The sequence below is a fragment of the Prinia subflava genome, chromosome 14 (assembly GCF_021018805.1).
Source record: "Prinia subflava isolate CZ2003 ecotype Zambia chromosome 14, Cam_Psub_1.2, whole genome shotgun sequence".
In the NCBI taxonomy this organism is placed as follows: domain Eukaryota; kingdom Metazoa; phylum Chordata; class Aves; order Passeriformes; family Cisticolidae; genus Prinia; species Prinia subflava.
This window is the reverse complement of record NC_086260.1, coordinates 16,253,628-16,265,715: the sequence shown is the minus strand read 5'-3', so window position 1 is coordinate 16,265,715 and position 12,088 is coordinate 16,253,628. Positions and strand designations below refer to the sequence as shown.

General features: G+C 45.0%; 2 protein-coding genes across 5 annotated transcripts in view; one reads left to right on the top strand and one right to left on the bottom strand.

Moving 5' to 3' along the window:
- The window catches only part of MAPKAPK3 (MAPK activated protein kinase 3), a 45,482-nt gene extending 35,198 nt beyond the window's left edge, over positions 1 to 10,284 (top strand). For all 4 annotated transcript variants that reach the window (XM_063411932.1, XM_063411933.1, XM_063411934.1 and 1 more), the window contains 6 exons: positions 815 to 938; positions 2,385 to 2,460; positions 2,627 to 2,751; positions 4,573 to 4,658; positions 7,294 to 7,374; positions 8,643 to 10,284. In XM_063411932.1, coding sequence (XP_063268002.1) covers positions 815 to 938; positions 2,385 to 2,460; positions 2,627 to 2,751; positions 4,573 to 4,658; positions 7,294 to 7,374; positions 8,643 to 8,801 — 651 coding nt within the window. In that variant the 3' untranslated portion in view covers positions 8,802 to 10,284. The remainder of the gene's footprint in view (positions 1 to 814; positions 939 to 2,384; positions 2,461 to 2,626; positions 2,752 to 4,572; positions 4,659 to 7,293; positions 7,375 to 8,642) is intronic.
- DCAF1 (DDB1 and CUL4 associated factor 1) overlaps positions 1 to 12,088 on the bottom strand; it is a 321,374-nt gene that overhangs the window by 11,805 nt on the left and 297,481 nt on the right. The window lies entirely within an intron of this gene.

Genomic DNA, 12,088 nt, shown 5'->3' with positions numbered 1-12,088 from the left:
TTGTAGGGGTTTGACAGAGTTTGTGGGGCTGTATTTTGTGTTCATGCTCTGAAGCCCAGCTCGCTGCACCCCGGCACTTCCAGCACAGGGACACAGCGAGGAGTGGAATGTGCTGGACAGCAGGGCATGTGATGGGGGACTGAGGCATCAGAGCAATTCCACAGCTCTGAGCCAGTGAATTTTCTACAGATGTTTGTGTGCTTAGCTGGGGGGAGAACTGACACATGATGGTGTCACCAGGTGGCAAACTGGGAAACGAGCTGAACTGATTGCAGATAATGGAAATACCCTGTTGTCCCTGTTCTTGGGCACAAGAGCTTGTATTCCCTCTGTGCTACTTCTGTATGGAGTGTGGAGCAAAAGTGGAATTAACTCAGGTTTCAGGAGACAGAGGAGGGGGAAGCAGCAAAGGGACTGTTTCTGTATCAGTTCATTTTGGTGGAGTTGAGTCACTTGCTCATGGAGGGTTTGCCTGAGGGTTTCCCTTGTCCTGCCCCGTGGGTGCTTGAGGATCAGCTGCTGTCACCACCCAGATCATTCCCAGGAAGTGCAGGGAACTGGGAGAGCTTCAAGAAGCCACACTGGATGCCCACTGGACTGGATCTTGTGGTTAGCTCTCCCAAATACCTTGCTAAGAAGGATATTGATGCTTAGCCTGAGGAAAAGTGCTGCGTGTTGGGAGGGAACATGCTGTGTGTCTGGTGGGGTTGTGATAGAAGTGAGAAGACCTAAATGATGATGGTGGGTTTGACCTGTCAGCTCATTAGAGACATCTCTTCATTGTCCTGTTTATCCTCTTCTGGTGGCCTTCCAGCCTGAAAACCTGCTTTACACCTCTAAAGACAAAGATACTGTGCTCAAACTCACAGACTTCGGCTTTGCCAAAGAAACCACTGTGAATGCACTGCAGACCCCCTGTTACACTCCTTATTATGTGGGTGAGTTATCCAAGGCACATTTCCTCTGTTTCAGTCATTCCTTCCCTTACAGTGGGTGGGAGATCTTCTACTGTGGATGTAATGTGAAGTGTTGGCCTCCAGGATTTAAACTGGGATCCAATCCAAACCTGGTCTGGTTCCAGTACAGTTCAGTGCTCTCGCTTTCTGTCCTGGTGGCAGAGGAAACAGCCTTCACAGGAGATACAAATGAGGATATCCAAGGAGAGAGAGGGATTTCCTCCTGGTTACACTTGAAATAATCCTGATGTTTCCTCTGAATGATGCAGTAAAAGCCATAATTTGAATTGAGCTTCATGATATTTGGGTGTTTCTCTGCAAAACTTTCCTCACCTTAAATTAATGCAATAAAAGAGAAGAGTATTGCCTCAGCTGTAAAACTTCTTTAAGCTGGCAAATTGAGGAATTAGTAATAAAGAACTAACATGACTTAATCGTAGCAGAAGTTTTCCTTCATTTTGTCCAAAGTTGAAGCGCTGTGTAATGAATGCCACAGCAGACTGTCCTTTCTGCTCTCATTTTAGTCTTGAGTTAATAGTCATTCATCATATGATTTGACTGGGGCAGTCCATGCTTGGAACTTCTTTGCTGGAAAAAGGACTTAATTTGTTCGACAAATTACTTCTCTGATTAAAGTTTGTATAGTTTTCTGTATTGGAAGAGACTTATTCACTGGGAGCAGATAATCACATTAGCAATACTCTTTTTCTGATGCCTTCTGTATTTTTGTAAGCTGGGTTTAGTGATAAAGTGTTAAGGAGTTTACACACATATGTTTTTATGCCTTTATATTTGTGTATAAACAAGCTGACATTTCCCTTCTCAACACCTTTTTATAAACCAGCATGATTGCTCGTATGTTTAAAGAATAATTTTCCTTACAAAATCAAACTCCCTGCCAGTTTACCTGCCCCAGGGGACAAAAAAAAATCCCCTCTAAATGTATCTCTGTCTAATTTTGTTACTTAGTGGAAAAAATATAATGCTCTGGAGGCCAAAGAAAAATACAGTGCCCTGTAGCTGCTGGAGCTAAAACCACCACCCAGACATCATTCAAAATTTTATCACAGCTCCAGTAGGGCCTTTCTATTCTGATTGCTGGAACATATGCTCCTGCCTCTTTCAGTGCAGTGTCTCCCTGTACACATTTAGCTGTAGCTCCTTCTGCTTTTTGGTAATCTTAGTACTCCCTTGAGCAGAGAGACACCAAGGTGAGGAGTAGGGCATTTTTCCAGCTCTGTTCCTCCTTTTTAAAACTACTTTAGATGCCTTTAGGAACTTGTCAGTTGAAAGTGCTACCCAGTTCCTGCAGTGAGTTGCATTTTTTTAATGCCTCTGATACCTGTTGTTGAAGTGTGCTGCTGCTTAGAAGGTGACAGAGATGAAGTACTTGGTACTCTGTTTACTTGTGGTTTTCATCTTCCCCAGCCCCAGAAGTCCTTGGTCCTGAGAAGTATGACAAATCATGTGACATGTGGTCATTGGGTGTCATCACATATATCCTGTAAGTATTTGGTGAACAGAAGGAGAGCACAACTTGTTAAATCCGCATTCACAAGCAATTGTTCACTGGGGTCGTGCAGCCTGCAGTAGAATACAGTCTGGGATAAAACTTTTTAAGAGGTGAAAGGACTTCCCTAGTTACAAAATTCTTTTGTGCACTCTTACAGCCTGTGTGGGTTCCCTCCATTCTACTCAAACACCGGCCAAGCCATTTCCCCAGGGATGAAGAGAAGAATCAGGATGGGGCAGTATGGATTTCCCAATCCAGAGTGGGCTGAAGTGTCAGAGGAAGGTAAAAACCCTCCCTTGTGCTGATGAGTGTGAGCATGGTGGTGTGCAGTGCTGCAGTGCTTACAAAGAGACTATTTCTAAAAATCTGTCTCAGCTTTTGTTTCCCTTTCTCCTACAATTTAAATCAATTTTTGTAAGGTGCTGCAGGGAATGAGTGGGAACTCAGATACCAGCCAGCAAGCTCAGTGCTACAAAAAGTAAATGTCTACTGAAAACTTCTTTCAAACTGCAGCTAGTGCTAGTGAATGCTGATATTAAACCCTCTGGAAACAGAAGTGTCTAATCCTGAGAAAGGAGCCAGGACAGCTCCAATGCAAGCTGAACTGGAAGAAAGGCAAACTGTCTTAAGAACTTATTCAGTCTTTGCCCTCCTTGGTGATCCAGCCAGCAAGGATGGCAAGTTTTCATGCTAGCTTTTTGGGATGTGGGAATTTACCAGCCACCAGTTAAATCAAGGTAAACAGTTTATTTTGTGTAAGTCATTGATCAAAAGCTGCTGGGCTCAAATCAGTGTCCTGAAAGTGGGCATTTTTGATTCCCTCTTACCCTGACAGTCTCATAAGCCTGAAGTCTCACCTGCCTGTGATATTAAAGGGAAGGGTCAGCAATGTCTGGGCTTATCTGTTTTTCCTACAAGCCCTTTATATTGCTGTGATCCTGGTTTTGTCTGCTGTTCAGCAGTAAAAAATTATCCTTGGACCCTGCAGTGCTCTGTGGCATCTTCACCCCTCACTGGATCTCCTGGCTGTGTGTACAGCACAGCCTGCTGAACATTGTTGAGGGAGATGTTTTAGTCACGGGTTTGTGGCTAAATCTTTTCTCTGCTTTGGGTCTTGTTCATATTCCAGCAGTTAAAAACAGACTAGAGGAGCTCAGTGAGAGAACGTGCACTTGCACTGTGTGTAGGGTTTCTGTATGCTTGTTACTTGTAGGGGCCCTCTACCTTTGATTCTATTAACATCATCTCATCTGTGGGTGTTTTTTAGGCTGATGAGGCACCTTCAGCAGGTTGCTGCATTTTCCCTGCTTTGTGCTGTCCTTGTCCTTTCCAGCCTCTCTCAACAAACTAAACTTGTACCTCTGGCAACTTCTTACAAGCATTTAGTCATCTTGCATGTGATGTTCCTAAAAGAGCACTCTTATTTAGAGGTTTTTACAGGTTCCTTGAGGAGGTTTTGTGCAAGTCCTTCTAAAGAACTTCCTTTGGATGTAATGTTTCCAGTCTGTCCAGCCTCATTAGTCTAGACTCTCACCATCTCATATCTCAGTTATTGGTGTGTTGCTTTGGCAGATCCCATGTTCACAGAAAGCTGCTGCAAAGTCTGTTTGTGCAATCCATTTATTTGACTTTTTTATCTTTTTGGTGGCCTCTCAGTTGTCAAAGTTCGTTGTCCCTTTTTTCCACAGCCTGTGCTAGTTGTTGTCTTCCATCATTTCTCAAAACATGAACTATGTATTTAGTCAGCCCATAATGCCCAGTGTGTTGCCATTTTTGAGGCAGGCAGGCAGTTTAGCAGCTTTGTGTTCCTGTGCTTCTCTTTTCCTCTCAGAGCAGTTGGCTTGGTGATGTGGAGAGCATAGCTGGAATCCCCAGTCCTTTTCTTTCCTTCTTGCCTCTTGTTTTGGATGTTTTCCTGTTGTGCCCCTTTAAACACAGTAACCTGCCCCACTGTACGTGGCTTCTTAACACAGTCACAGGAATTGGGAGGTGTTTTCAGTTCTGCAAAATTGTGTTTCTTCATTCAGCAGGTCCTTGTGTTCCCAAGGTTATCTGGGAATGCAGTCCCAGACTACACCATGCCCTGTTGGTTCTGTTTTTCAGCCAAACAACTCATTCGCCATTTACTGAAGACTGACCCAACAGAGAGGATGACAGTCTCTCAGTTTATGAATCACCCTTGGATTAATGTGAGTCCTATATCTCTCTTGACACCATGCATTGATTCTCACATGCAGAAATTAGGTAGCTCCACACAGCACAGCAAGAGAAGGGCTGTTATTACTGTTGGTCCCTTAATTAACCTCCTGTGCCCTCCACAGAGGGTCACCTGCCCATAAAACCACAATTCTTGTTAGCAGAGGACACACAAGGGGAGACACCCACAGCCATGTCCTTGGAAGCAACAGCTGAAGATGTCTCTATATTCTGTGAGCAGGCAGTCTCTGTTGACTCTGCAGCATATGCATGTGTTACTCTCTTTAAAAATATAAAAATAAACTCTGTGTGCTTACTTCATCAGTGCAGGATTTAACGAGCTATTATTAGTGCCTCAGGCACCATTGTACATAGCTGTGTTAGGGTGAACATGCTCCTGTGCTCAGTGGGAATTCTCATGCTTGGCAGAGTTTGGAAATGCACGGGGAGGAGCAAGGGTCTCTTACTGCCCTGTGAGAGATTGCCAGGTAGGGTGGTACACAGAGCTATAAATGGTCCCAGTTCAGGTTTCATTCTATGACTTGGCTGAATTTAATTCTCCTTAAAAGAAATTTTTTGGGGAAAAAAGAAAAAATTATTGTATGAAGACAGTGTGGACTCTTCCAAATAAGAGACAGAAATCCCAAAAGTTACAAGACTGAGTTTCATGATACCATCTCTGCTCTGTAGGTGTCCCTCAAAATAGTAGGTTATACTTCTCACATTTGTGTCTAAAAAAATACCAGTCTTCTTCTCGCTGCCCAAAAAATCATCAGCCAGGAACAGAATCCCTTCTGCTCTAGGATGCCCTTCGTTCCCATGGTGCTGCTGTGTCTGTGCTGATCCTCAAAGGACGGGGCAGAAGCAGGAGTGTGGCTGATAGTCCCTGTTCCTACAATGCCTGCTGCAGGGTCTGAGAGCCCTTGGAATCAAGTGAAATGCAGCTGGAGGACATCCTGATGAAGTAGAAAGGTGGTGTCATTCAGAGCTGAGAAAGCTGAGAAACCGAGTGTGTAAAGACTGTAGAACAGACCCCAGACAATGTTTCTGTGTGGTTTTTAACCAAATAAGAATGTAATCACTGCTCAGAATAAATACTTCCAGCTTTGAGTGTTTGAAGCCCTAAGAAGGTATTTCAGAAGTTGGCAAGTGAGGAATTTCATGGAGTGAGTGCCTTAAAGCTGAGGAAGCTACCACCTACAGCAACATTTGTTACTTGGAATATGCACAGAGCCAATTAATGAGGAGGAGATTAGAGACAAGGTCTGCAGACTGCTGCACTTGCTCCAGTTGGAGCCCTGCTTCAATACCCTGCCTGGAAGAAAGCTGCAGGTTGGCTTTTTTCCTGCTGAACCTATTGCTCACAGGGAGAGACCAATACAGTGAATGTCTGTGTTCTCCCTTTTCCTAAATCCCAAAGTGGAAACATGTCTGGGGAGTTGCACAGGCAGAGGAGGAGGCTGCCTGTGTCTCTTTTTTCTTTTTTCCCCTCTTTTTTTAAAGAGGTGGATGGCAGAAGTGTTTTACTGTGAACTAAGCAACAATTGTCAGTTTAGGTGGAGTACAGACTCATTTAGTTCCTCTGTATAAGATTTTTTTCAACAAGCAGCAGCTCACAGCAGAAAGGAGAGCCCCTTCCACAGGGACACCACTGAAAGCAGTCTACTTGTTTTCCATTTCTCTTGTCCCAGCTGTGTTTGATAAAACTGTCCCCTGGCCAGCTGGGGTCCTTGTCCAGGGGATTTAAGTGGTTAATCCTGGCAGGAGTCAGGATTTCTGCTTCACTTGTGTGACTGCTGCACTGCTGCTCTGAGCTCAGGGGAACATGGGCACTGGTTCAGTGTAGGGTTTGTTTCACAGGGGTGTACAGGGATCTCCTCAGACTTCACTGACATGCAGCTGTAGGATGCCACAGCAGCAAAAGTTTGGGTAGAAAGCATAAGGAAAATAGAGTATCCAAATGAAGTTACAATTTGAGGTATGGACTGGCAAGAATTGCTATGATTCTTGCTGAGTTTAGTCAGGGAACAGTGCTTCATGCTTTAGAAATTGTCCCTTACTCTAATGTAAAGTATCTCCTGATCTTTCACGGCAGGTGAGCAGAGATCTCAGGTTCATGTGGATGCAGTCTCCTGAGCTGTGCCTTGCTCGGAAGAGCTGTGTCATTTCCTCTTTGGGGCTCACTTAGTCTGATGCAGTGATAATCTCAGTTAATGCTTATGTGCAAGAAAATGTCTCCTACAACAAATTCCAGGAGATAAAGGTCAAATGAACCACTTAAAGGCATTGACTAATGAATAGTGAAATGACAGTTAAAATCTAAACATACATAAAAATTTATCCAGCACTGCTTGGATATATTGTTTGGACTGGGAAGGAGTAGATAGAGGGAAAGAAGCTCAGCACTGATTGCTCTTTCTTTTTGTTCTTTAAATGTTGCATGGGGAATGTAGTCCCTTTCTCCTATACACACGAGTTCATTTGTGGAGTGATTGGAAGCAGGAATAATGAGGGCCATTGGAGGATGTTAGAGCAAGTTTTATGCCCTTCATACACAGCGAAGAGCAAGAAATCACTTCCCAAATGTTGTTTTTCAGAACTCCTTTTAGTATTTCTCTTTGTTCTCAGAGATCAATGTCAGTGCCACCAACTCCTCTTCACACTGCACGGGTCCTGCAAGAGGATAAAGACCATTGGGATGAAGTTAAAGTGAGTCAATCCAAATTCAGATTTAAGTCAAGTGTGATAGGAAATGAAATGTGATAGGAAATGTGCTGCCTTCTCTGGGGATGTGCATTTCCTTGGATACTGTGGCTATTTTGAATACAATCATATCAAACAAGGGAGGCATAAACAGTCTTGGTTAGAACAGTAGTGTATATGATAACTGTTTAAAAAAAGAAGGAATGCTATTTGAGCTTCATCTGGCAGCCTTACAGCTGCACCAGATATCAACAAAGATGGTTTATGATCAAAGCATTAATGATGCTCCTGCTGAGCCACTGCCTGTACCCAGGGAGGAGAAGGACAGTGCTGGGGCAGCTTGAACTTCATCACAATGAAGAATGTGATGAAAATGTAGGGGGACAGGTGGGACAGGTGAGCTGCATTCTGGTTCTCTGCAGTGCTTTTGAATTGTGGAACAGCACTGAACAACCTTAGTCTTGTCTTGTTGTGATATTTGGTGGGGGGAAGAGGAGAGGAAAAAAAAAGTCTTTTCCTTAATCTAAGCAGGTGCCTCACCTACTGTGTGTACCAATGACTGCTGAATGCTTCCTGCAAAGTGAAACTGTAGGGCACACTGAACTGAAAGTCTTAACTCTTTCCTGCTGGCCTTTAACAGGTTGGCATGCTTTTACAATTAACTCTGAATTTTCTGCTCTTCAAATTCCTAGAATTTTGACAATTGCAACATTCCTGTGGTGTATTTTATTGATTCCTGATTTTATTTAAATCACTGATGTGTAGTCTCAGCTGCTGAGCTATGTAATGGTAAAATTTCTAGGACCTAGGCAACATTTACCTTCTGAGTCAGAGATCAAGCCGATATTTTCACTTAGCTGCCTTATTTTCCATGTCTATGAGAATTTCTTATGCTTGTGCTTTTGTATAGATCCCAGAGGCAATCCCTCGAGCTACCAACATACCCATGATATTGAATTGTTTTTCCTTTCCAAATGCTTATGCATTTGTTTACTCAAACAGATTTTTCTTTACAACCTTATTAAAATGCTTAAAATATTCCAGTACTTAAGCATTAATTCCAGCTGAGGAGATGTGTGAATTTGAAGCACATTCTTCTGAAGATCTAGGGACAGGGTGAGGTTGAGGCCAGCAGAGCTCCTGTGTGATGCTGTGTGAGCAGTTCCTGCTGGCTCTGCCCGGGGGTGACAGGGTCCCTCCTCCCCGGGCTGCAGGTGGGGTGGCCGTGCCCTCGCTGCCTCGGGGCCTTCACTGCACTGCTTGCTTGCTTTCAGGAGGAGATGACCAGTGCTCTGGCTACCATGAGGGTGGACTATGATCAGGTGAAAATCAAAGACTTGAAAACGTCCAACAACCGCCTCCTGAACAAGCGGCGCAAGAAGCAGAAGCAGGCGGGCGCCTCCTCTGCCGCCCCCGGCTGCAACAACCAGTGAGGGCAGAAGCCAAGGACTGGGGCTGAAGAGGGAAACTTAAACACAGCAATTTAAAATCACATGAGCACCTCGGTCCACACCACAAAGGCAATGAGATCGGGAAGACGCTGTCCTGCAAAGAGGGAACAGTGTGATAACGTTTCGGTAACTTGAATCAGGGCTTTGCTTTTGAAGACTAATGGATCTGACATGATTCTGTTGCATATTGCAAGGGAAGGTACAGTAATGCCAGAAATGTTACAGGGTTTTGGTTTGGCTTTAACTGTTTAGGACAAGAGGAGAGAACAGGAGGCAGTCTCAGATCCTAGTGCACTGAGGCTTTAACAGCCATCTACAAGAGTAACTTCTGCTGCTGTTTTAATCTGGGGAATAGAAAAGTGCCAAGTGTTCTGCTAAGAGTGTTGTAGTAGTTTAGTAGAATTGGTAATAGTCTCTATTTCCAAACTTACCTCCTCTAGTTACAGAATATCACCTCAACTGTAAACAGTTGTTCTTCTTACAGGAAAAAGCATCCATACATTTCCATTTCCATAAAGTCTTTGTGTAGTCTCATGTGAAGATCTGAGTTTGTCGTGGATTCTCATTTGATAACATGTAAATTTTCTGAGCTGTAGCCTCTATTATGTGTCTTTGCCACTGTCAGACACCTCTCTTGTAACATTTTCAATTTAACTGGTACTTTATGTGAAGAGTTTCAGGAAGGATTTAAGTATCCTGCAGAGAATATTGCTGTTCCCCTTGGATCCACAACCTCCAGGGTGTGCAGCTGGACATGCAAGGGATTGCTTTAGAAGTGAGACTTCTGAAATTTGGGAAGAAGTGGCAAATGCATGTTCTCTGAACCCTTCTGGTAATTATCTCCAGATCCTGTGCCTAAGATATGCTGATTACAGCAAATTGTGGGGTGTTGGGTTTGGTTTGTTTCCTGGGGGCAGAAAGGGGAGGATGCTGCTTTATTTATGGTGATTTGATGGTGTTCCAGAATCCAAAGATTTTCACCACTTAAGGAAGATTACTTTAAGTACATCCACCCATTGTTTTTTTCCTATTTTAGTTCTTCTTATATCATGGGAACCTGGCCTTGGTTTGCTGGCATGTTTATTTTGTGATCAAAATATTTTCTCTCAGTGTATTTTGGGGTTTGGCTTTATTTTTAGTTTAGGTGAAGCAAATATTTGTGAAAGTGTTATCAGATTCTGGGATGAAAATTATGTGCTTCCAGTGATGCAGGCAAATACACCTTTGTGGTAGGCACACAGGTGTGTTAATAGGCTTGGAAGAATGTAAAACGACAAAAAGGAAACCAGAGTGGATCTGAATTGTTACATCAGAGTGAGACAGCAAAGCTCAGCTCGAGGCTTTGGACCTCAGCTGGGGGAGCCCAGTTCCCATCTACAGAGTGCTGAATGAGACCTCAATTCTCCTTTGTGAACTGGTCCTAGGGGTTTGTAACATGATTTATTAAAATCAGTTTTTAACATTCCTTCCTCCTGTCATCCCTGTTTTTATTGAGTTGTTGTAGAGTTTGCATTGCTTTGCAAGATCCATCTGTGTTGAAGGTGACAGGGAAGGGGATAAAGTGTTCCATGATGTCCACATTAAAAGGCTGGCCAACTTTGAACATTTTTATAAGATCCCAAGGTTTTGGTTTTAAATATCGATCTTTGTAAAGTTGTATTTTTAAATTATTTAATGTTTCAGGTATCTGTGATTTTGCATGTCCTGTATGGTTTTGTTTTGCCAGATTACTCCAATGAATTATGCAAATATTATTCACTACCTGCAAATGAATACTGCAAATGAAGAGTTGTGATGTGTTCAGGGCGCAGCAGTCGGATTTAGAGCCAGGTCCAAGCTTCTGTCCCTTTATCTAAAGTTTTTGAGGGAGGTATGTACATTATTGCTGCCATTCCATCTCTGTGCCCCATCAGGGTGATGGATGTTCCCAGGGCAAGCAGGGTATGTTGTGCTGTCCTGCCTGCCTTGGGGACAGTGCCACTGAACCTGTTGCAAATCAGCTTTTTCCCCTGCCTAGGCCAGGGTTTGAGCAGGAGTTCTCAGTTCCCACCTGGTACCTCCTGGCTTGTCAGTTCAGTGTGGAGCTCACAGATGTGTCTGTTCCTGGGTAGTTTTCTGTAGAAAACCTGTAAAACACACCTGAGCCCGATTCCTTCCTATGGGATTCCAGTGTTTACTGCAGATCAGAAGCTGGAACTGAGGCATCTGGCACAGCACCTTCAGCCTTCTGTCCCTGTGTGGCAGGACAGTCCCGTCTCATTAAACTCAGCCTAACAGTTCTTGCCTTTTCCTCTGCAGCAACAGCACCCAGGAATGCTGTAAAGCCCTGCAGGAACTGAGAAGGGCCTCCAAATGGCAGACATGGGAGTGTGTGCAAGTACTGGACAGAAGGGTTTGTGTTTATTGCACACAGGGAAGGAGGGGACTCCTTAGGAGCTGGGAAACAGTTTGGAGCCATGTTTGGAGCCTCAGACTGCCGCCCTGCTCTGGGCACTGCTGCCTTCTGCAGCCCAGAAGAGCAGGAGAGCTGGTGTTTTACCTGGCTCTGGGTTACCTGGAGCTGGGAGGGGCTGCATGGACCAGGTCTGGGGTGTCAGCATTCCCCCAGCAGGGCCTGTGTGCTCCGTGGGGATGTGGGGATGTACGGAGCATCCGATGGACTCGGCTCTGCCCGACCCCACTGCACCAGCCTGCCTTCAGCTCCCCAAACCTGAACCTGCCTTCAGCTCCCCAAAACCAGCCTGCCTTCAGCTCCCCAACCCAAACCTGCCTTCAGCTCCCCAAAACCAGCCTGCCTTCAGCTCCCCAACCCAAACCTGAACCTGCCTTCAGCTCCCCAAAACCAGCCTGCCTTCAGCTCCCCAAACCTGAACCTGCCTTCAGCTCCCCAAACCTGAACCTGCCTTCAGCTCCCCAAAACCAGCCTGCCTTCAGCTCCCCAAACCTGAACCTGCCTTCAGCTCCCCAAAACCAGCCTGCCTTCAGCTCCCCAAACCTGAACCTGCCTTCAGCTCCCCAAAACCAGCCTGCCTTCAGCTCCCCAAACCTGAACCTGCCTTCAGCTCCCCAAAACCAGCCTGCCTTCAGCTCCCCAAACCTGAACCTGCCTTCAGCTCCCCAAAACCAGCCTGCCTTCAGCTCCCCAAACCTGAACCTGCCTTCAGCTCCCCAAAACCAGCCTGCCTTCAGCTCCCCAAACCTGAACCTGCCTTCAGCTCCCCAAACCCGAACCTGCCTTCAGCTCCCCAAACCTGAACCTGCCTTCAGCT